The 25,529-nt window shown below is 38.2% G+C and overlaps 1 protein-coding gene across 1 annotated transcript; it reads right to left on the bottom strand.

The window, feature by feature from the left end:
* Window positions 1-180: 180 nt before the first annotated feature.
* On the bottom strand, window positions 181-23,822 carry LOC104046530 (ST14 transmembrane serine protease matriptase). Its single transcript, XM_009506691.2, has 17 exons — window positions 23,742-23,822; window positions 23,240-23,408; window positions 22,476-22,600; window positions 21,499-21,566; window positions 20,366-20,547; window positions 20,231-20,269; window positions 19,255-19,474; window positions 16,716-16,855; window positions 15,132-15,229; window positions 13,997-14,109; window positions 12,958-13,091; window positions 8,362-8,469; window positions 7,162-7,281; window positions 6,361-6,544; window positions 5,396-5,667; window positions 4,092-4,228; window positions 181-1,509 (listed from the first exon to the last, which is right to left on the bottom strand). Exons 1-17 carry the CDS (start codon window positions 23,820-23,822, stop codon window positions 1,351-1,353), a joined length of 2,349 nt encoding a protein of 782 aa, XP_009504986.2. The 3' UTR covers window positions 181-1,350.
* Window positions 23,823-25,529: the final 1,707 nt, after the last annotated feature.

Below are 25,529 nucleotides of genomic sequence, written 5' to 3'. Positions count from 1 at the left end.
GAATAAAAGTGTGCTTTGTGGACAGCATGACTGGTATTCAAATTGCTCGCTTCATTTTTTTTTCTTTTTAATACATTAAAGGTGAAAGCAAAACACTACCAAATACTGAGCACAAATTTAAGACCATCTAAAAATACCATTTAGGTGGTCTTAAGACTATCTAGACAGATCTTTTATTAAACTGAACACGAGCATTCTTAAGTCCCATAAACAACTTTGGAAACCTTAAATCAGCTAGATTTGGGCTGATTGGCTCATCAGGAGATTATAGTTATCAAAACTAGGTTTACTGCTAGGGTTAAAGGAATCTGGCTGTCATTTCCTCTTCTACACCCTTTCAGTCCATGGATGCATCCAACCACATAGATCCCTCTTCTTTTTACATCCCTTTCAATGTCATGTGGCCACATGGGCACAGCCCAGGAAAAGATACAAACAAAAAATCCTGACCCTGAAACTCTGCTTGCTGCAGACCAAGGGCATCATGAAAAGCAGCACAAACCCACCAAGAGCATGCTAAAATTCACAAAGCATGCCAGAGCCAGAGCTGGGAAAATACCCTTGTAATACACTGCAAACATCAGACCCTACAACTATGTTCAAACTGTAAAGAGAAAGTAAGAAAGCATGAAAGTTTCCTTTTGTTTAATTAATTAAAACTGAGTATTTCTTTCCTCTTATTTAAACATCATCCCAAAGAAACTGAATGATGCTCACTCTTCCAGTCCTTTGATGAAAATTTCTTGTATCTTAACATTTGTGAGCTATATATGTGATGTTTTTAAGAAAACACGGAAGACAGCCCAAAAGTTACAGCCCAGAAAGGAACAGTTGTGCAGTGGCAGCATTAAATAGAGAATTAATTAACCTCAGCTTTGTACACTATACCGATTTTAGTACTTGTATTTTCAAGAAACATGAAATAATATTTTATGTTTAGTTTAGTATGTATATGGGATGTGGCCATGAATATCCAGATCTGTGTATGTAGAAATGTATAGATATATACATAGCAAGAGAGATGGAGGGAGGGGAGAAGTCTTGCAAAAGAAAGATTTGGCTGGATTTTTGCTACCGGTTCTAATCCATTTTATGTTGTTTTTAAGGCAGTGCTGTTTCTGCTGCTGGGGACAAGGAATATTAATCCATACAGAAATTGAAGTTGCTCTGAATCTGAACAGTTACTGCTAGGTGAACAACAAATAACAGTTTCTTCATTAAGAAAGTGTATCCTTTCACAAAGAAAGAGTCAATGGCATTTTCATGTTACATCATCAGAAGTGGACATGACAGACTACTGTAGGAAGCAGCTTTCATAAAGGAGATGATCTGCATTTTCTCCTTGGCACATCAGTTTGTATTCTGACGAATCCAGTCATAAAGTGCTGTCACCTTAGTGTATACACCAGGACGATTGCGCCGCGCACATCCTTCACCCCAGCTCACAATGCCAGCAAGGTACCATCTATTTCCCCTTCCTGTGCAGGCCAAGGGACCTCCAGAATCTCCCTAAAAGGAAAGGAGTTTGGCCATTAGTGCACCACACACACACAGAGCACTGTAACAAAATTTTTGTTATTTCAGGACAGTAAATACCTGCCCCTTTCTTTCTCAAATTACAATTTAGTATTAGAAACTTATTTCTGGATAGAATGTACCCAGCTAGATGTCAAATTCAATTTATTTTAACTTATGGAAGTAGCACAGTAATCAATATAAAGTAATGGCAAGAAGAAGTTTAAAAAATGACTTGTTGCTAATGTCCCATTACAGGATTCGTAAAGCAACTAGTCACAGACTGAGTGGGGAGAGGAGAAGACAGGGATAGGAAGTGGGAATTCTGCTACCATTTGACCATAACTTGTTCACAGGTTGAAGGCAGAACTCTTATGCTGTCTATTAAATAGGAACAGAAAGATACCACACACCCCCAACAAAAAAACCACCCCACCAACCAAATAAAAAAAAAACCCAACCAAAAACAAGCCATGCACAATTAAGTAATTCTACATACATAGAGGGAGAGAAAGAACAAAGACTAAGGAACATGCAAATAACTGGCTTTCCAAAGGGAAGATGCAGCTCTGTACAGCAATGTAGAAAAGCAAAAATACCCATTTAGTTCAGTTCACAGGATCAAAACTCATTTAGGTTCACAAATGCTTTGGGCGCTTCATTGTTTTAACCTTGTATCCCTTCTGTGAACAGACCAGTTCACAGAACTCCGAACAGCTATGAATGCAGCTCATATCTGCAGCTGTTCCTTAAGCATACAAGGCAGTTGGCACCCTCCAAGTTGACCCTGGGGTTTATTTGTTGTCCCCAGTTGGAGCTAAAACATGGAAGAGGTCAAAAGAAATCCACGTACCAAGAAAACAGTAACAATAGAAAGCCTTCATCACTCAACCAAACAAAATTATCTAGAGATAAGAAAAGAAGCCAGAACAGTTCTTCCTCTCTCTCAGGATGCTGTCATACTGGCAATTTTGATAATCCGAGAGGCTGATCTCAAAGTGACTTGAGAAAGCAGGCTATATACTCTAGCCAATTACACAGACAGTTCTGAAAGACCAAAGGGGCTGTATGCTGGTGGAGAGGCAGGATCCTAAGAAGAGGAACCAAGACCAAAGAACATCCTAGAGTGATAAGAAAACAAAGTCTGAAAGGGTAAAAGTTTTATTTCTCGCTGTAAGTATCACATCCTCTAAAGATGAAAGGTGTTTGGAAGCTTCACATAACCTGTGCAGTACATGCACAGCTTATGTGTCCACGAAGAAATAAAACAAATCTGGAACTGTAGTAAAAGGGTTTCAGGGTGCTGCAGAGATTTCCTGAACTGCCAACATCATTCCTTTCTAGCACTGCAGAGGAAATATACTAGTGACTGAAAAGAAAGAAATAGCAAAAATGTTACTCAGACTAAGAGCTTACAGGCCCAGAGGGCCAGCACGTTCGGATTCAAACACAGCATATTATGTCAGAAACTAGATTGACCAATAAGGTATAAAGGTGAACTGGTTAAAATGTCCGTCTAAAAATTCAAGGGCATTTCTTAAGCAACACATTTTTTGAGGAATATCAAGCCTCTAACACAACATGTTTTGCAAAACAATTCCAAGGTCTAAGGTTATAAGCAAACTACACATAAAGTTAAGAAAAGTAATAGTTCATTGGATTAGAACTTAGAGACTGCAGGAAGATCTATTATGTCTATTGTGTATAAATAAGTTTGATCCATTAAGATATATGATCTTGCAAAAACTATCCTATTAGATTAAAATAGTAAAATTTATATATTACAGAAAAAATTCTATCAAATTACCACAATCTGAAATCAGTAACACATTCCTCTCCCTTTACACGGTAACTGGTATAATGACCATGTTTGTAATTTTGAAAGGAGATATTTGTCATAAGAAGTTTAAATACTGATCAGGTACACAAGTAGTCTAACAACCGAGAAGGAGGAGGAAGGCAGAGTCAAGACAGTTGAAGTATGTCCAAAGACAGCTTTCTCATTGTGTTTGCAAATAAACTAGATCATATAACTGACGTGACCATGATGTAATCAAAGCTTGTCATTATACACATGAATGAGCATATGAAACTAAGAGGCAGCATTTACCAGACCTAGCTTAACTTTGCCTTTTGCTTTTTGTATTTCTGTGTAACAGTACATTACTCATCATACTGTTACAGTATTTTACTAATCCCACACCCAGACATCAAAAAAGGAAGAAAAATCAACATGAATAGCAAAAATCACAGATGGGCCTATCTTTATCCCTTTACCCTTATGTCTCTGTTCTTTTATAGGAAATGTAACTGTTGAAGAGGAAAAAGAACTCTTTTCAACACATTTTGTCCCTATCTTTGCAAAGCAACATTTCTCAAGAGATTCAAAGATTATCTAAGCCAGATTTCCTTCCTTATTTTGGAGAGCGTTTAATTGCCATGTTAAATTAACCATACACTCAAGACATCTCATTCTATTGCTAAGAAAAAAACCAAAACACAAACCCCTCCACTTTGAACACTTTTACAATGAAAGCAAATATTCCTTTGCAGTCTCTCTACAAGTTCCAGATTACCTGGCATGCATCAATGCCACCATTAAGATTACCAGCACACAGCATACGTGTTGTGATAAGTTCATCATACAGCTTGTTGCAAACACTTTGGGTAATTATTCTTACTCGAGCTTCCTGCAGTGTTTTGGCAAGATGACCTAGAAAAAATACAAATGGTATTGCAGAGGTTATGGTGGTACAGATTTATAACAGAGATACCACTTGTGAAAACAAAAGAGAATTGCTCCAAACTCAAAATCTACCCAGCTGATGGTAGAACAGTTCCGCTCCCTTCAATTGCTGCCTGAACTCAGCTTTTGAAAGCTGTCGTCTACACTACCCTCTAGTCTTAGAGGTCCCTATGCACCACCTTTCCATTTCCTTAGTCTTTTTATCCTTATGAGCATCTTGTGTCAGAAAGCAATAAAAAAAAGCCATGCAAATTATGAGTATAATACAAGATTCCACAATATGTGACTAATTTTGAATGCTATTTCAAATCATGCCCAAAACTTTTTGTTGTTATTTGTGCTCCAAATATTGTCCAATTCCTAGTAAATGACATTTCTGCATTCTTTTCCATCCTCTCATTTCTAGGAAGGACCTGAGGAATGAAGCTGATGGGGGGGAGGGGTGGGGAGAACAATTGAAAAAATCAAGCCTGTAGGTCACAAATACGCTAAGAGCTTGATTCTGTCCTATAGCATTGGCATAAGGTGTCATGCTGAACTAAATATCCTGAGTCATATGACAGCTCAACAGTGTAGATAACCTTTTCAATACCTGGATGATCAGAGGAAGTACTGGGCTTTGACTTGTTTGCTCATTTGGCTCTGAGGGTGGGTTGTGAACGAAACAGGTAAGATAGAAAAATATGGGGTTTTCACATACCATTATGCTGATTTTTAAATATTACCTACATTATTTTGTTTAAAGACAGACATTGTAAGAAGGCATCCATTGTAAAGCCATTTGCACTTCATTTGACTATTACATTATTATCTAGATTTAAATATTTGTTTTTAAAAGGCATATTAAGAAAGCCAGAATTACCACGAGCATGAAGAGGGCCACATTTTTGTAAATCTATGATCATTTGCTTTTCAACGGTCTGTGATGCCTAAGTACACGTATTGGCACTTATCGCCTGCCATCAAGCAAACAATCAGAATTCGCAGACTGTAGCTAAAGAAATATTTTCTAGTTTTTAATAGACCTAGTCAGTAAACCACAGGGTTTTTTTTTATCATGACTATAAATATTTCATTGTTAGAATTTAAAATTAAGACAAATTTGCAAGAAGCATATCCAGGAAATGAACATACTATTTTCTTTTATGGCTCCCCAGCCAGTTACATAGCAGACAGTTCCATAAACAAATACTCTAGAGGTGCTGGGTAAACAAATGGGCTGTACCAGCTCACTGAAGAATACAGGCGTCTCCATTTCCAATAGGGCAATGTCATAGTCTGAGATAGATCGGTCATACTGTGGGTGGACAATAATCTTTTTGATTGATCTCATAGCTACATGATTGCTCTTTTCATTAATAGTATGTAAGCCCATATATGCATTCCATCCTGAAGGAACGGAGTATCTGTAAAGAGAAAGCTTTTAGAACATCCCATTGGAAAGTAATGCAGTATCAGTTCACTCCATTTTATTTACTTTCCAGTATTTGATGAGATTCATCAAAGCCAAAGTGAATGGAATAGAATACCACTTTGGAAGACAGGTGCACTATAGTCTCTGTGTCCTAAAACATGAAGTAAAGCTGTACTTACCATTTTGAAAATAAAAATTTCTTCCAGCTATAAGACCAATTCTTTGCAATGCACCATGCTTTGGAGGTCAGAAAAGTGTATTATTAAACTATTTCCTCCTTGCCACGTGTAGGAGGTATGTTTTTTCAATTTACACTATCTAAATCGAACGTTGGTGAGCTTTACACTCCACTTATCAATAAACAGTCCTTTCCTTCGGAGAAAAGGCCATAACTTCTAACAGAAAATCCCTGTCTTCAAAAAAATGGTGTTTACCCTAAATCTAAAAAAGCTGTGTTTTACTATGCAGGATTCTCTGGCAATGGAGGCAAAATAATTACTTCAAATACTCAGGACTTTTGAAGCCAGCGGAATACAATATGGAGGGTTCATGCAGTGATATCATGTCACGGAGTTAGACCCTGAATCAACATATCTAGACAAGGAGTAGCCACTGCAGACTTTTGAAAGCAACACTGTACGGTTATTAAACTGCAAGTAGTCTATGACATATAACTTCTTCATACCTCACAGAATCAGAATCCAGGAAGCAATGGGCAGCAGATATGAGCCACCTGTTGGAAATAACAGATGCACCACACACATGGCCCTGTGCTCCCATCTGTAAACTTGCTTGCCAAGGCCACTTTCCTGATCTTGCATCTTCACCTCCAACAATTCTGTTTTTCTTAAGCTGGTGTCTTCCACAAGCTAATAGAAATAATTGAATAAAATAGTAACAAAAACACAAGGTCATTTCGCTTTGCTATGCTTAATACATCCATTTTTATCCATAGACCATAAAGCTGTTGGGAAAAAAAAAAGTATTTTCTTACTCTGCAATTAGTAAAAAGCTAAGGGTATTTGCTCTCTTTCACACGATGGGCAGGTCAGGAATAACCCAATCATTGCCTGTCCTCCCTTAAAGCTTTCTAAAGAGGTTAGTAACTCAAAAAGACATTTAAGCACAGTTCAAAGTTGGGTTGTTTCCAAAAGTTCACTTGAATAAAATCTCATATCTTTTGTCTCCTGACATACAAAGCTCCTTGATTGCATTTCATCCAGCTCAAACAAGCGCTAAGACCTAGCAGCTTAACCTAGAAGCATGCATTGCTTGAAATAAGTTGTCAGAGCCAGAATGGATCAGTAGACTTAAAACAGTGCAAAATTCAAGGAAGATATTTTCATACAGATGTTACTGGGAGATTAATTTTTTTCAATTCACATCTGAATTAATCAGTTCTTCATTAAATAATGCTTGACCATAGCACAAATTCCTGACTCAGTTTCTCAAGTCATTAACTAATTTTAAATAAATGTTACCACACCACAGTTCACTTCATCAGATCTGTCTGCACAGTCTCTTTTCCCATCGCACTCAGGATTTGGTTTCAGCAAGCATTTTCCATTCAGGCATTTGTATGCATAAGGGGAGCAACTTTGGTAGGCTGAAATAAGAGAGAGAAGATAGTGTCACATGTTTGGAGCCATGCTGTCAAATGACTAAAAAAACTTTCACATTTAACCTACTCAGTGATGAAAGTTGTTCAGAGCTACAACTTCCAGTCTGCCTGACATGGTGTGTACTGGTGTAAACTGGTCCCTCTGTGGAGCTTGGGCAGGGGGAATGATGACACTACTTTCAGTCTCCACTGTCCGTGAGGAAAGACAGAAGAGCCTCCAGCTGTCCTCACTCTTACTTAACTCTAAAATGAGCAAGCGAGGCTTGCCAGATCTGTTCTTTTACCTTCACCAGTGCTACTGGCATTACAAATTATAAATCTTCACAGCAGATATCATCTGGAAGTCAACCTTTTTTTTAAAGTGAAAGTTGAGAAAATTGTGGAAGAGCTTTATAACTCCCTTCAAAAATTTTTGGTTAAAGGCTATTGCAGTTTACTATATGGGAATCCTGGCAGATCTCAGCAACAGGCTTCCATTACTATCATTCTTATTGTCAGTTGTTTACAGTGACCTCCAAAGAGTGGTAGTTAATTTTTTTTGTTTTTCAGTAAACAAGGAGATACTCCTGGCTACCTCAAGGACCTAAGGACCTAAGATTCAAGGCAGGGCAAAAATTATGAAGGCAAAATGCAGCAAGTCACTAGGGAGATATCAGTAGTACCAGTAAGGTCCATAACCATGTTTTGTCTACAGTAAAGAGACCATGCATGTGGCAAAGGGCAAAAGTCCCAAAGCTATTATGTCTTTCTCCGTTACATCATTTGGTTCTGAACAGGCAGCAATTGGGGAAAAAGTACTCTTCTGACAGGATCACCTGCAAGATGTAGTTAGGTTAGTTCATCCAACTAAAATAATTGTTATCTTAGATTTTGCTTCATTAGTTTCTTGCCTAGACTCTCCCAAGAACTAGCGATACTCTGCAAGTTTTGTTTTCACTATTATGAAACTTGTACTACATGCTATGAAATAATGTATAGAAATATTACTTCTACCCATTAAAATAAGCATATTCCTGCTTCTGCCTTCCACCGTATTTTGGAAAATAGCTAAAAACATACACTTACAACAGTTATTTTCATCACTGTCCTGCCCGCAGCTGTCATCATCTTTACAGGTCTTATAATGATGCTTACACTTCCCATCACCACAGTTCAACTGTTCTGGATTACAGCCTGGAGAAGAAAAGTCTGTAAATGCTTTATAACCAAATAGCTGACTAGCAGCCATGTGCTACGCTCCCTACCAGAGGTCACCTTGATGTTACTGTGCCATCTCTGCTATATATTAGTCTACCTTTTTTTGGATAGCCTTTCAGTGGTAGAGAGACTTGTTGCATTATCTAACTTGTGCTGTGCTCTCTGACCTTGGAGTAACTTCTGGTCACTCTTTCTGGCATCTCTTTATTGTTCCCTGTCTTCTTTGATGTGCAATGCTCAATTTAGATACAGTACTGTAGCTGAAGCCTTCCCACTGATGACTGGGAAGATCTTTTCAAATTCCTGTTTTACATCCTAGTGTGACACTTAAAAAAGGAAACAACTAAACACCAAACAAACAAAAAACACACAGAAAATTTTATGGCTTTGTGACTCTTGAGTCAGCTTTTGAGCCACTATCACTCAGTAATTTTTGAGCAGAAAAGCAACTTGGGCAATCCACATGTGTATTTGATTAAGTTTAGATCTTATCTTTATTGAATCGAATATAATTTTCTCCATATACACTCTCCAGCTTATTAGGATCATTTATAAATCCAACTCTCTCTCTTTTGTAAGTCACTTTTTCTATTTCATAAGCATCTTTTCTAATCTACCATTTAGATGACTAACAAAAATTATGAGATATCCCGTAACATATACTGACAGAATGACAATAAAAATATCCTTCTATTTTGGTAATGAGCCACTGGCACTCATTCTCTGGAAGGATCTTTCTTTTTTTCTTTTTTTTTTTCTCACTGTGTTTCCTTTACTTACTGATAAGTTTGTCACATGAGAGTGTCAAAGTACAACTTCTCCTCTATTTATCCTCTCAGAGCAGAGAACTAAAACAAAATTAAAAACTCCCTTCTGGTTTTCAATAATTTTTAAACTGCTTACAAATAGTTTAGTTTGACCACTTGTTGCTTATATTTGGGATTTTTTTTGAAGCTTAATGGGTAAAGAATTGTGTAAAATTCCCTTATTTTTTTCCATTCTCCCACTCCTTAAAGAGATGCATTATGCAACCTCTTCTCTACACTTCTGGATCTTCATCCATATCCTTCATGTGATCTTAAAGATAGCCACCAATATTTTCGAGATACTTTCAGCTAGTCTCTAAACTTCATAGAACAAACTGCTTACAAGAGAACACAAACAGGCGATAACTGCCCTACTACAATCTAATTAATCACTACCACCTGAGCAGCCTTTCCAGCCTTCAGACTGATTCCTTGAAGGAATGCACATTCTATGTGCACATCTAAGGACAAGCTAGAAAAATAAGAAATTAATGGCACTAGGAATGGTGTCACAGTCTAAATGCTTTAACACAAGATTATACCATGAAGAAATATTAAAATGGCTATGAAAACCAAGGCTATCATAATTTGTAAACTAAATTGAATGTTAAAAAAAGGAAATGCTATCTTTCTTAGCACAATCTGCCAAAGATTTTTCTCAAGCAGTTTGAATTAAATAAATCAATATTCACCTAAACAGGCTTAGAAAATTAAATTCACATTCAGGGAACCAAAGCCCAACACCCCCCAAAAAAACCCCTAGGCATTCTCCTCAGTATTATAACTACAGATTTCCTGACTTTAAAATGTTGTAGAAATTAGTTTCTGCACTACTACACTCTAACTTCATGTTTGATGTGAATAAGTGTTTTTTCAAAAACTTTTCAAATCCAGCAATTTCAAATCCTGCATTTGCAAGTGCAAGGTCCTGCAACTGGGGAGGAACAGAGGAACAACCCCACGCACCAGGACAGGCTGGGGGCTGAATTACTCGAAAGTGGCTCTGTTGAGAAGGACCTGGGAGTGCTGGTGGACAACAAGCTGACTATGAGCCAACAATGTGCCCTTGTGGCCAAGAAGGCCAACGGTATCCTGGGATGCGTTAAAAGGAGGGCGGCCAGCAGATCGAGAGAGGTTATCGTCCCCCTCTGCTCTGCCCTGGTGAGACCACATTTGGACTACTGTGACCAGTTTTGGGGCCCCCAGTTTAAGAAGGATGTGGAACTGCTTGAGCAAGTCCAGTGGAGAGCTACCAAGATAATCAGGGACTGGAGCATCTCTCTTCTGAGGAAAGGCTGAGAGACCTGGGTTTGTTTAGCCTGGAGAAGAGAAGACTGAGGTGGGATTTCATAAATACCTATAAATATGTAAAGGGTGGGTGTCAGGATGATGGGACTTGGCGCTTTCCAATAGTGCCCAACGACAGGACAAGAGGCAATGGGCACAAGCTGGAACACAGGAAGATCCACTTGAATATGAGGAAAAACTTCTTTCCTTTGAGGGTGACAGAGCAGTGGCACAGGCTGCCCAGGGAGGCTGTGGAGTCTCCTTCCCTGGAGATATTCAAAACCCACCTGGACGCGTTCCTGTGCCCCCTGCTCTAGGTGTGCCTGCTCAAGCAGGGGGGCTGGACAAGATGATCTCCAGAGGTCCCTTCCAACCCCTACCAGTCTGTGATTCTATGATTTCATTATGAAACAGCCTTTCCCCAAGAATTTATTTCACTAAAACTAGCAAATTATATTGATGCTAAGGTTCTGTGTAATATATAAAAAATGTTTGTTCTCTTCCACTTTTTCAGATGTGCCAATAAAAAAAATGCAGCCCCAGACACTGGCTTACGCACAGAGGTAGAGGATTTGTGGAAGAATACGTAGCAAAATATTTCCTGTTTCTGCCCAGGTCAAGTCAACTTGAACTCTTTCCCCTGTAGCACCACAGGCAAATTAACAGCTAAATGAGGTTGAAGGACCAAACACGTATGTCCCACATTTATTTAATCAGTTCTGATGTGAAGTCATTTAGTCCCCTTCACTGTCTTGCATGTGATGCCAGTGGGAGGAAAGCACATACTACACAGGCAGTACTAGCTCAAAGCAAGTGTCTCTCTGTGTTCTCGTCACCATTCCCTGAAGTTATTCAGCTGATGGTTGATATTTGCTTTCCAGGGCAACTCTGAGCGTAGAGCCTGTGATTTTAATAACTGTGGTTTGGTAGGCTCCCAACAATAGGAAGAAGCTGATCTGATGTGGGTAGCTGTAGGTACTAAAGATGTGGGAGAAAATTAATCTCTTTTTTCCTCCCTCTTACTACTGCTACAGGCAAGGCTGTCATGGAAGACCAGTGCTCTCAATGCATTCTGTTCTCTTAGATAGCCCTCCGCAGATGCCTTTACTTGATACTTGATACTAACACATCACAGATAATCTATCCTTTCTGGTGAGTCTTAATATAGATCCTTAAGACTGTGATTTAGCCATTTGCTTGCCGGCTTAGCTCTAAAAATGGAGCAGAGCACACAGAAAGTAAAGACTTTTACATGTAACGAAGGCTGGGGATTTTCTCTGTAGAAAAAGGTATTCTTAGGCTTTGACTCATCTCTGAACTGTTTTTGAGGCAGTAACCAGAGTAACCACAGGACACAGTATAGTTTGTAACTTTTTCCGGTAGAAAGAGATACACACTGGTGGAAAAAAATCCCTGAAAATATCTGAGTGCTACAGAATGACTGAGTACAAAATCTGCCCCTTATTTCTAATTAAATGCATGAAGCAAAAATCTACACCAGAGATCTTAATACATGAATACTTCTAAGTCAGCAATGAACAGAACTACACTCAGTCAAACAATCTGAGGATCTGAAGAGGTTTCACAAACTGAACTGACCTCCTGAAATCACAGAGAACTTCAGCTACCTAGAAGTTAATCAGGAAAAAGAAGTTAGTTGGCTTAGAAACAAAAAAGAGAATGTTTCTGGAAACTACTAAAGAGAAGGCATTTACAAAGAATATACTACAGCTGTATCTTTTCTAAGAAAAGTAAATATATACATTTTCTGAAAAGCCTTGTTCCACCTGTTCTAACACTGCTCCAGAAGCAGAGAGACTGGGGAGTCAGGAAAGGTCTGCAAGAAACTCAGTCATATTTCTGCAACACCCGCTAGCAAGGAGTCCTCACTGAGTCTCACTGACAACCTAAATAGTTTGTCTAAACCTGGAAGCTGATTCAGAGAAAACTTAGTTGCTATTTTAAAGAAAACACTGACAATTCATGGCTAACTTCTCTTGGCAGAAGAGTCATGCTTAGATCTTCTCTGCCCTACTATTTTCATGCTGCAGCTTGGCTATTTTAAGATGTAAGAAAAATTACAAATAATTAGATCCACAGAAATTGGGAAATTTTACTTTTGCTTCCCATTTTACAGAAGTATTGTTAAAAGTAGAAAATAAGTACTAGCTTGTACTAGCTTCTAAAAGCATCTTTTAGCTAATTTTGTACATCTGTTTGTTCAATTAAATACATAATAACATTTAAACATTTATCTCTTGTTATTAGGTTAAGGAAAAAAAGGCAGGTTGATTTGTATAGGGTTGGTCTGTCAAGCATGATTTCCTGCAGGTTTCTCCTTAAAAATTAAAGTGCATGCTTGTTCACTTACGCTCTGTGTGACTAAAGGCTTTGTATTCAATATAAAACCCTCTGTGGGTCACCAGTTCATCGGAATGGAAGTTGATTGCGACAGAATAGCCATATTCTCTGTTTCTGTTGTTTTCTGAAAGACTTTTACAGTATCTAGCAAGACAAAAGTGAGAATAATTAATTTCTAATCAAACTAACCATTACCAACCAGCTAACTCTTCTTTAACTGAAGGGTACCAATGCCAAAAAGCTTTAAAATAATACAGTAAAGATCAGCTATTTTTTTAGCATTAAAACAGCTAAACAGAAGTATTGGAAAGTCTGTTTACAAATGTTTTCAACTCCACTCCACAAGTCTTCTGGGACTAGTAGACTTTGGAAAAAAAAATACAGCAAGAAGTTCATGTCAGAATATACCTTACAAATACAAACCACTTCTAAGCATGATTGATTTCAGATTTCCCATTTGGGTTTGCAAACCCAAGAGGCTACAAATCCAGCAATGGAGTCATACAGCCAAATCCAGCAGCTGTTACTTGTTTCAATACACTCCTTCCAAGAGACAAGTCACTCTTAGTACTGTTTTGTTGGGGGTTTTGTTTGGTTTTTTTAAAATTTGTTTTGGTTTTCTTTTAAGCATTGCAATTTGTCTTATTTACAGAAAACAATTACATTCACTGAAGAGTAAGTGGTATAGAAAATGAAACGTCAGATGACGCAAGCTATTCACCCATGTCAAGACCATTGCCAGGAATTTACAGTTCAGTTGCAGCTGCATAAAACCCTGCAGTTTCTACGTCATTGCTCTTAAGGGAAACAACAAAGTAAGTAAATACCTAACACTATAGAAAAAGCAGGATGCTTAAATTAACATGATAACAAATGTTAAGGCAGGACTAAGAACATTATTCTGCCAGAATTCATTGGAAGCATGCCAATTCTTGTTGAAATATATCTTTCTGCACTGGAAGTGGTGAGGTGTTTTTTCTTAAGTACAGCGTGTTGTGCTGAACATCGAAGTGCAGATTAGTATGTCAGAAAATAGTCTATTTACTCACCTAACCCCATCGATTTCTAACCAGTCTTTATCACATTTACTGGACCCTGGAGACTTGTCTTGAATTTGTATTATGAGAATTTTTAATGAGAGCTTGTAGCTGGGCAACGGTGCCTAAAATTCAAAGGATAAATATCCTGACACACACATCCACAAAATGAAAAGGCCTGTGCTTCTAGGACAGTAAATCTTGTTTTACTTATTATCAGATTGAAAATACTGCATTTTTATTATGCAAATAAGCACCTTTGAAGAACCAAAAAAACTTTGTTATTTTAAACTTGTATAGAAATCTTTTGAGACCCTACTTTGGTCAGATTGTGCTAGATAAAGGAGTGTAAGCATTCCTGCAGCCAGCACAAAGCACTATATCTGAGGTTCATACTATGTTTGTACTGCTACGTGTTCCTGTAGGTCAAATAAGAGATTTAACATACCTATGGCAGCTAGTCACTCAACTTCATTAGCTATGACCAATCTGTTTTAGAAAGCCTTTTTCTTCCCTTGCCTGCATATAGATGAGAGTTCTGTGCTACAAGCTGTTAATAATTTCAGTTGTGCAGGTGAAAGGTAGAGACTGTTACCAGCTCACAGGCATGAAAGGCATCCTTTTCCAGGGAAAGTAAAAAAGTCGTGAAATGCTTAATGGAGCAACAGATAAACGCAGCAGGAAGTTGGTGGAAAGCATGAGTAGACTCTACGTCCTGCCAAGGGCTTAATGGAAATCAAGAGCTGAATTTCTGAGCAAGAGAAGGTCCTGTTTCTGCAGAATTCAGGGAAATACAGCATGGTCTCTGTCATATAAAGTGTGATTTACATTACCATTTTTTCTTTCTGACATAGAAGAAGAAGAAAAGCCCTGACTATTAACAATTTCTCTGGCTGCTAGGAGTTGTCATCTTACCCATCGCTTTGTTTCTGTCATGAATATTATTCAACCTTTTGGAATCTGGCAAAGTTCCCCTCCCATAACTGGCACTTGTACATAGTACAGGAAAGAAATGAGTGCCTGAGAGGTCAGGTGATGTGGTCTTGGTGTGTTCTCCCTTCATTTCACCCACATCGAAAACCATTTCTCCCAACACTTACTACATAAAGCAAAGTCATCAGTACTCAGAAGAGTTCCCAGCACTTACTCTTATGATCCAGCTGCAGTCAATGTTTGGTGGGTAGTAACTTGGGTAATAAGGGGAACTCAGTGTCCCATTCCAGGAACTATAATGACCACCACACACTGGGAGAGAAATATATCAGCAAGGAACACAATTATCTCAGCTGGGCTAAAGTGCAGAGCCTACTTCACTTGCTAGGACACTTCTCTATGTACAGAGTTACATGAATGGGTTGTGACATTATTAAACTCAAGTTTTGCCTGTGTTAGCAGAAAATCGTATAACTTTCACTTCCCCATCACTCTGAATTTCTCTTATTTTTGGATCAAATTACAGTTAAGGATAAGCACAAAACACCTTTGGCTGGAGTTTTTTTTTAAATGTTTTTGTGGTAAGTGGAAGCAATTAAATGTGGACACAACAGACCTCCCCCTCCCAATTTACTTCTGACCTTTCTGTAGACATTTTCAAAAATTAAACACCAGTTAGACCAAATAAGTGAAACCTCTGATTGTTTTAACGTAAACCAGGAAGTTTGTGTGTCAGTTCTCAGTCTGAAAATTCATGCCATATTTGAACAATACCTCTGAGGTTTTATTTTCTACCAAGAACTGTCCTAGATATCCAGTCCTTAGTGTTTTTTGTTTCCTTTAGGTAACAAAGTAAATGCAAACATGAATAAAACAGAAATTAAGACAATTTTGAAAATAGCAAAATTTTGTGTCAAAACCTGGGTTATTATGTCATTTGGAGTGCCCATCTTCAGAACAATGAAGCAATTCTTTGTGCATAGCATGAGTATTTGCCTAAGCAGCATCCACTGAGACATAAACTGAAATGTGTAAGCTTTGGAGAAATTTGTTCACATGCTATCTCCTACCATTTTTTCCACAAGTTAAAAAATTGTCACTCATTTAATTGTCAAAATTCTTTCATTTAGACTTTACCAAGCAGCTGAGGCTAAACTTTCACTTGTGAGGCCCTTATGTCTCCTGTAGAATTCTATGGTTTATCATTATTCAAAATATTTCACTAATCACCCAGAACTCCTGCAAAATTCATAGTACTCCAGAGGTTTGGAATATACTTCTTGGGTCTTGAATACTCGTTTCTTATGGAGCTAACTACACTGAACAGTGCTTTCAGAAAAGGATCAAAGACACATTAGAAGTAAGCATTTGCTCTTGTTTTCCATTTTCACTCAACATTCATTCCCAGAGCTGGGGATAGATTGCCAAAACTGATAAAAGTGCTACTCTGCCACTGGGGCTATCTAGCTTTGGCTGTAGTGCTATCTGGCTGGCTTTGTTACCGTTGGTCAGTGTTACCTGTTTAGTAAGAGTAATGTCTGGGAAAGATGTCTTGGGTAGTAATCAGGAAGACAAAAAAAAAATCTCCCAGACCAAAGGATATTACCAACTCTTTGTTCAGTTCTGAGGCTTTTTTAAAAGTGGATCAGAATATGTAAAGCAAAAGCTATGACAATTCCCTCACTTACATGCCAACGTTCCCTCCCCCCAGATATGTTCAGGCAATATCGACTTTTTTAGAGGCAACAAGAGAAATAAGTGCACTTGTATCAGGTGGTTGTTTCTATTAATTACTTACTGATTTTAGGAACAGCTTGAAAGTGAGCTATTAATACATTGCTTTCTTCTCTTCGGTCCAGTGAGAAGGTAAGCAACATTACATTACTTGACGAAGTTAAACGTACAACAGGAAGAGCCCAAGCCTCAGGTCCACACCATCTGAAATATTACAAAAATTGCATTTGAAAAAAAATAATTCCCATGTTCCAGTCATCTTTGCTGAGAAAAAGGGCAGAATTAACACTGATCTGGTCACCTGTGTTTCAGAAGTATGCCCCAGGCTACCATTTCCCTTTTATTGTTCCACACAACTGACACTACACAGGTTGCTAGTTTCTCGGCATCGAGGCTGAGACACTCAGGGTGAACATCACAGATATTCTTGCCTGACAGATGCCCTAGAGTTTTCAGGCCTGTCGAAGCATCAGAAAGGCAGTGCCAGATTATGTTATTTCAGTAGCATTAGTGGTACTGAGTAGTACTTGGTAGCACTGAAAAAGCAACAAGTGCCAGTGCAGCACCCAAGCAACAGATAACAAGCCCAAAGCATTTCCAATCTATTAACATTCAGCTTGGTTTCATGTCACAAAAGCTGTCACGCAATATGTGGAGCCCCATGCATGGCAACTATTTCTTATTCGACTTCTTTTGTTTAAATAATGATGAGCTATTTTATATCCTGAAGCTTGAAAACTTACTATCACTTGTAATTTGCGATGCTACTTCTTGCATCTGTAAATTTACTCTTATGTTTCTTCCACTTTGAAATCCACCGCATACTATGGGTTCTTTTTTCATTAATTTACAAATCCACATGTGAAAAATTTCTAACAGCATTCTCTTTTTCTACGCATAGCAAATTAAAACAATTAAGATCAGTAAGAGAATATTTCCATCACACCCCTGCGTCAGGTTCTTTGATTTGCCACTGAGATCCAGAGTGGCAGCATTAAAATAAAATTTTTGAATGTTAAACTGAAAGTAGTCCTCTTCTGCTTTTAGCAGGCTATTCCCTGCTCCCATTTCATGGGAGACACTAGACAATGGATCTGTGGTTTGCCTCTCTGTTACAGACATTATTAAATCCTCTTTACTATAATACCTGTCAAATCCTTTGTCAAATGAACAATTTGAGTCCCCTCCCCACTGTCACGTGGAAATCTTTCAGCATCTTGATCTTCTACCCAGTCGACAGCCTGGGTTATCTTTTGTCACAGTATCATCAGAAAAGCAAGGCAAGCACATATGAGTTGTCCACATGAGACACCTACTTTGACAGTACATCTCAGAGTCTCAGCTCACTTACTCTTTAGCATTTGTCACTGAACAGCTGTATTACTGCAGTTTACAGAAACTGGTAAGAATCTTTTTAGTCCCTGTGTATGATCCTAGAATTGGACATCAGGCAATAATGGCTATACTATGACAATTCCTGGCTCTCATGGATATTCGAGATATTATTAGTTCTACTGCATCTGTCCTAAGTATGTGACTAGCTGCTTTTAGCTTAAGTAGAAAAGTAATAGGCATATGCAAAATCACACATTTGCCAGGCTGGCAATAAAAGTAACCAAAGAAGTTGACTTTTTTGGAGGTATCACAGGGTTTTCAACATCACTTAAGTCAACAAACTCTGCTCCAGTTCTTTGATAGACAGACAGACATCAATGCCCATTCTTGAACTTTCTGTAGTACAGCTTACTACATCAATGTTCTCTGAACATGTTACATCATACATCTGTGTCGGTTTTGCTAGCTTCCAGGTGCTTGTACATGACTGACTACACTTCTGGTTCTTAAAAAGCTGAGCCATTGGTAATAATGCACAATGGAGTGACGGTCCTGGCAATAACCTATAGTCGGCAGTAGAGAAGATGCAGCCCAGCAACAGGAACAGGATTTACCATGCTATGCTACAATCTGAGGCTAACTCCTTACAAAAAACCTGTGCTTACTTCATGCCTGTATTTCTGACACTCTGCCAACAGTGGCAAGCTCTTTTTGCATAAGGATAGAGACAAAAGCCTGTTAACAGAGCTGAAGAGGACTACCTACTCATTTGAAGTAAGTTAAAGCATTACTAAATAAGTGCATTTCAGACACTGAATCAGCATGCTTAGCTAGCTCTTCCTAAAAGTTCTTAAAAAAATAATTCCCCCTTAAAACCATTCTTCCTCAGATTCTAAAACTTATTTATCTTGTTAATGAAGACAGGTTCATGGTGGATAACATGTCCATATATGAAATTTGACTCTGAAAAGTGGGAGTAGTGTGGCCACTGAAGGTTACAAGATCATCTGATATCACTTACACAAATGGACTACACAGTGACTCTGGGGATGGATCTTTCTATAATGTAGAATAAAATCCACAGGAATTTATCATTCATTGGGGGGGAATAATATAGAAGATCTTTTTATAGCCTTATACAAGATTTTAATTAAGTTGTGTTTGGAGTCTTACATTTTGGAAGCCTGTTTGATATCATTTTATACCATGACAGCTTCAGAGAGTTTCTGTACATCTGAATAAAACACCTTTGTTCTGTACTATCATACCTTGTAATGATCTTGTTCTGCAGAGGAAGAAGGAAATCATATGCTGATAAGTGGTGTGATGCACAGCTCTCTGCAGTGACACCATGCAAAGTGATAACTACCAGTCTCACCACATAGTCAGAAGGAACTCGCAGTCTCCATTGGTAAAAAGACTTTTTTGGATTCATCAGAGTTAGAGTCCTGTTGTTGCCTGGCTTGGCATACAGATCAAAGGATACTGCTATACAAAAGAATCTAGATTAGTGGCTGAAAAACTGTTAAGTTGAAAGATAAATCGGGTAAAGTTTCAGAAAAGGTGGCAGCAATCACCTACCTGCACTTCTTGTCTACCCTAATCTCCTCTTCCCTTACTTTTACAACTCTGTTCCCCTTTTCCTACCAGTCTGCACCACCTTCTCCCCCTGCTCTGGCCAAGGAAGAAAAGCACCTCACCACCACTGGCTCATCATACACTCAGAAAGCAGAGGGGACTTGGCTGCAACTGCTGCCATCTCTGCTTGAAACCTACTGCTTCCTTGGCCATTTTCTCTTCACCTCTCTTCATGCAATGAGAATACTAAGAATATGAAGTCAGTCTTGAGGTGTGCTTGATATGGAGAAACCAGGCAAAGGGAATTAAAGCTCTACAGCGTTTGATTGATCACGAACTATGAATAAGCAAAATTATCTAGTCATAAGGGAAATAAATTATGTATAACTTTTATAGTAGCTTTTTAAAAGATTCCAAGAAAAGGAGCCACAGCTCATTGCGATTCAGTGAGACCCATTAAATTTCAATCATTCTAGTCAGAACATCAGAATAAAAGCTGTAAGGCATTTTCATCTCAGCCCTTATTTGAAGCACAGGCCAGGGAGGTCCCTAGTCTGGTTTAGTTCGTACGCCCGACAGATACAAGAATAACTGGGAAATGGTTATTTTTATGTTACAGGATTATTTTTCCCAAAGTGGTATTAGTTGGGATTGAAGAATAATTACCTGATTTTAGCATCACATCATATTCTGTGGAATCTGAAACTGAAATTTAATAACGATCAGCTACACAAGCCAAAGACAGAAAGTAGAGTAAGAAAAATAGACAGAATAGGTATTAAATGGCAGGTATATTGTTACCAAAAAGCTCCATTGCAATGAAACGAAAATCTTCCTCCCCAGAAGAACTGAACATGTGAGTTGCTTGTTTACTGCCCATTTCTTTTTTTTCCACTGGGGTTATTTTTTTAAGAGAAGCAACTGTATCTTGTGGTACCCAGAATGTATTCCAGTAGTAAGCTCGAAGTCCAGATTGTCCTTCACTGTAAAGGGAAGAAAATGTATCATAAATACACCTAATTAGTATTTGGACATGCTTTCCACTGGTCTGCATTTTTGGTTCCCACAGTTTCATAGCCATTTGAACTGCTGTGCAAAGACTTGCAGCTGAACACAGTGCAAAAAGCTGTCTGCCACTGAGCCTGAAAACTACACCTTATAGAAAATCCTTGCAATATTTTTTACAGAATTGGATGTTTCCTTCCCTGCTGCATAACTATACGCTTTTAAGACCATATTACACTTCTGGACACATTTTCCTTAATATTTTAAATTGAGTCTTACACCATATGACAATATAATTTTATGCCCATAAGTTGATACATTTCACACAATTCTCATTAAAATAAATAATCCGTATGTGTGCATATTCAAAGTCTTACTTAAGTGATTCAAAGAGAGAGTCCATCACATTCTTCCTTTTTAAAATGGCCTATGGACTGACCTCTCAGAAGTTTTCAAAGCCTTTCCAGAATAGTAGTAGCCATCTGCTCAATGCATTTACATTTCTCACCAAGATCTTAGGTAGAGTGCCCTGCCCAAAATTATACCCTTAAGTTTTGCTTTGAGAAGTTAAAAAGCAACTTCATTAAAATAGACAAAACCAAAATAAGATTCTGCAAGTGGTAGAGAAAATACCCTGCTGAACTGTGATTTCAAAAATCAAAAGTGGATTAATGACTACAAAGCAATCTGTAAACCAGGGCACTCTTAGTCAGACTTCATTTCTCTCACTGATTCTACAGGGCAAGACAGAAATCACACTATTAGCTTAGCTCTTAGCTCACATACTTAAGTGCATTTCTGCATTTTTCATTCCCTGTTATAGAGATCTGTATATTCTTCCAGATTACTAATCTAAAATGCATGAAAAAATATAAGACAAGCACAACTGAATATCTCAAATTTATACCACATGCTGGAACAGAACCTACCTGAAAGCAGCCACTACAGAATTCAAGTAGTACTTTCCCAAGGAAGATGACTCATATGATTCTGCAAACTGACAAATAATGGCAAAAGAAAATTTAAAATGTGTTATATTTTAGTGTCAATGTGATTTCTTATGCTATGAAGCATTTGTCTTGTTTCTTCCTTTCTCCTTCCTCACCCGCCTCCCGTATTACAAGCACTACCCATCATTTCCGTAAAATATATCAAGTCACAATCATAAACGTGCATTCATTTCCACTAAAAAAACATTACTTTTAAGTCACATCACGTTCCAAGACCATTGAGATAACTCTTGATAATTAGCCATGAAAAAGAAGACTTTATGTATACATTTATATTTTTGTTTCAGTCTTTAAATTTCCAGCATATAATCTGGACATGAGCAACTTGTATTGTCTGTGCACAAAGCAGCTCTGAGGCACTAGATTAGCTCTTCTGGGAAATACAGTCTAACAGAGAACTGCTTTGTGTTTAAGACTGCTGTTCACATGTACCCAGGAAAAACGATTGATCTCACAAATAGGAACTCACGTAAGAAGTGCAAGAAAGCAAGCATTGCTATGGGGGATAAGGGAATACAAACCAAACCAAAAAGTTAAGCATTGAATCTAAGCTAGAATTAGAAAAAAAAAATCAAAGAGAAAAATGTAGCAAGGAAGAGTATTTGAATAAAGCAAAACAAAACAAAACCCACACTCCTAATTCCTTTAAGAATAATAATTTGTTCATAACCTTTAAACTCCCAGGTTTTGTTACCTAGGAAATATTGGCCTTACTGTGAGACACACAGCACAGCTGTCTAGCTACATTTCTAAAGCTGTACACTGCCGAGGCACTGGCTAGCTTTAAACTTACTATTACGAAGAAAAAATAATTGTGACTAACTGGAGTCTTATCCTCCTTCCCAAACTGATCCTGAAATACCTATCTTTACTCCTATACTTGTGCGGGAACTTACATAATTTTGTATTGCTTCTGCTCGCAGTAGGAATTTCTGTGACTTTGGATCATTGAGATCATTTGTATAAGTCAAATTAGGAATTTCTACACTTCCACCAACATAAATAAAGGAGAAAGCTGGAGCTGAGAAAAAAAGAATTAAAAAATTAGCACACCCAATAACATTAAGGAAAAGCTTCCAGAACAAAAGGCTTGCAGAAGCATGTATTTGTCATTAGCATTGTTAGGTATTAGTCCTCAAGAGAAACACACAATAATAGCCAGATTGCTCAGTCAGTCCCATTGATAGAATAAAGCCCAAAAGGAAAGGAGAGGGATGAGGTACAGAGTCAGACAGGCATTTCAACTAGCAAGCTTTAATTGTTAAAAGTCCACTTTTTGCAGTGCTATCCTCCTGGAGAGATATGATTTTAAGGGCTATAAATTGAGATCTAGGAATGAGTCTACATAAGTTAGGTACTGGTTCTGCTTTGAAAATGGAATAGAAGGTAGATAGTCAATTCTTACAGGTTCTTGGGAAAGATGACAGTTATAATAATGATGGTATCCACAAACACAAACAAAACATTTAGAGGTAAAATACATACCTTCATTTTCCTTGCGCAACCATCAACCGCTAATTATTATGCATTTTGTTACCTTAGCAAAGATATTAAGGAGAAGGAAAAGTCTTTATACACACATTACACATTTATCTGCTTAGTGCAGAGCTTTTCATACTAATCATTCACACAGTGCAAAATACCCATCTGTAACACTTACAGGACGAATAGTGCAGGACTAACGTAATTACTGTAACTGTTAAAGAAACTATAGGTAATATTCCTAGAAGCCATCTTCTCCAGAAACATAACCTCATCCATTTAAAGAACGAGTACTTCTGACACAGCCCTTCTCGGTAGGACGGGCAGTAGTGAATATGCGGACTTTCCTAGAGAAAGACATGGGAAGGCATCATGAAAATAAAAAAAGATTAAAAAAGATAAATTGTACTGTATTTTAGTATATTTGCCATTTTAGTTTTTAAAGAGGTTTAAATTGAGATAATATCTTTTATGTTATCAGCTATGTCACATACGAAATCCACATGTTTCTTGGCTGCTTGTTTGTGGCATGTATTTCAAGCTACGTAAGTGGGGGAAAAATTGCCATCGCATTGGATAGGAGCAATTTGCATACGAAGAGCAGAGGTCAATACACACCAAGGTGGGCAGAGAGATAGTTTACTGTGTTCCTGCTCTAAAGCTTAGCTGGTGTCTCTTACCTGGCCTGCGGTCTCCCCAGAGTCGTATGGAGCTGGTATGCTGTACACAGAAACCCGGCTGGAGGGGAAAGCCTGTAGCATGATGCCTTGACAAATACCTTCTGACAAACCTAATTACAAAGTTCCAAATGAACCTCTTTTCTTAAACTTCACCCAGAATGGCGTACTGCTCTCCCCGCCATGCACACCAGGCTTCTCTCATTTCAATTTTGCCACACTGATTGAAGCTGGAGCCAGCTGATCTGCAGTCAGGGAAGGTGGGGAGGAAAAGTTACCATCACTGTAACTCTTTGTTTCCCTAACTGGCTAAGTAGGATATGGATGCCATCATTTGAAAACAGATCATCTACCCACTTCTTTCAGAAATACAAGAATAGGACATAATTTATGACAAAAAGCAAAGGACATGCAAGCAATATAGAGGCAAAAAGTCCCAGAGCAAGGTAAATGAGGGAACTTCTAATGAGCACCTGCTAGAATCCACAGAAATATTTATGAGAAGAAATGCGTAATTCCGCAGACCAGAATTTTCCACCCTCAAGCTGGTACCACAGAATTAAATGTAATTGCAAAGCAATTCATGTTCACCTTTCCTGATTGGAATTAAAACCAGTTTTATGTCAGCAAGTCAACAAGTTCAGAGTATTCTGCATGTAAAATAAGAAAAGCAAGAACATTTGTGGAGAAATAACATATTTTTCACATGGGGAGAGGGAGGCGGAGTGCCCCCAAGCAAAGAACAAAACCTGGAAAAACAAAACAGGCTGGAGGAACCTCAGCTCCAGAAAACAAAAAGGGAACAAACCAACCCCAACACTGGTCACATGGAAACTACAAAAGGGATTAACTGGAAGGCAATCCTCACAGCTCAGGAATGCAAGCCACAACTGTAGACAGACTGCTTTGTTCAAGTCCTCTTTTTTTCAACAGCTTATCTCCGCTACACACACAATCTGTTGATTGACTGATACTTTGCCCCCTTATTCTTTTCCACAGAAAAAGCCTAGACAAAACAAAACCTCTTTTGCATCATCTCTAAAAATATCAGGATTTTTTAAACTCTATACAGAGTTAATTAAAATGGAAGTTTGAGAAAGAATAAAATGAATGCTTTCTTCCATGCTTAAATGCAGAACTTCTGATCTCCAAAAACAAGGGCTCTATGGATTTGAAAGGATTGCGTTCACTTTCAGCAATCCCTCCTCTCCATCAGCTGTACTTGCTGGAGGAGGTAGGGAAAGTAGTATTTGCAAGAGTACTAACAGTGGATTGCTACTCTATTGGGTCATACACATCCCAGAGGAAATAACTGAGTAAGACCTAAGCTCTGTCTCTAGCTGGTCATTTGTTTCAGCTGGGTAGTATTCCAAGAGCTGTTGCTGAGAGATGAACAGAATGAGCTATATAAACAAGATCTGTATTTATTAAAGGAGACCAAGCCCTGGTTGTTGACAACACAGTCAGGTATGAAAGTAACTTAACATCGCTGGCAGATGTAGTGGTGGAATAAATTAAGAAATACCAGCACTTAAAAGAACAAGTACAGGAACTGACTAATGCTAATATCATTACATTTATGAGACTTCCACTAGGCGCACGTGGAAGATTGTACCAAAGCAACTACGAACTTTTGAAAGAACTCAGACTCTCCAGTTCCCAGTGGCAAAAGCTAGCTAGCCATTTATCGACTCAAGGACCATTTTCTTCAGTGGACATTATGCGTACGTTTGTTAGCAAAGTAAGAACAATTGTAAGATCTTAGTGGCTGATGTATTGTAAATGTGTTAT

The sequence above is a fragment of the Phalacrocorax carbo genome, chromosome 1, assembly GCF_963921805.1.
Source record: "Phalacrocorax carbo chromosome 1, bPhaCar2.1, whole genome shotgun sequence".
NCBI lineage: Eukaryota > Metazoa > Chordata > Aves > Suliformes > Phalacrocoracidae > Phalacrocorax > Phalacrocorax carbo.
This window is presented reverse-complemented; position numbering and strand designations above follow the sequence as displayed.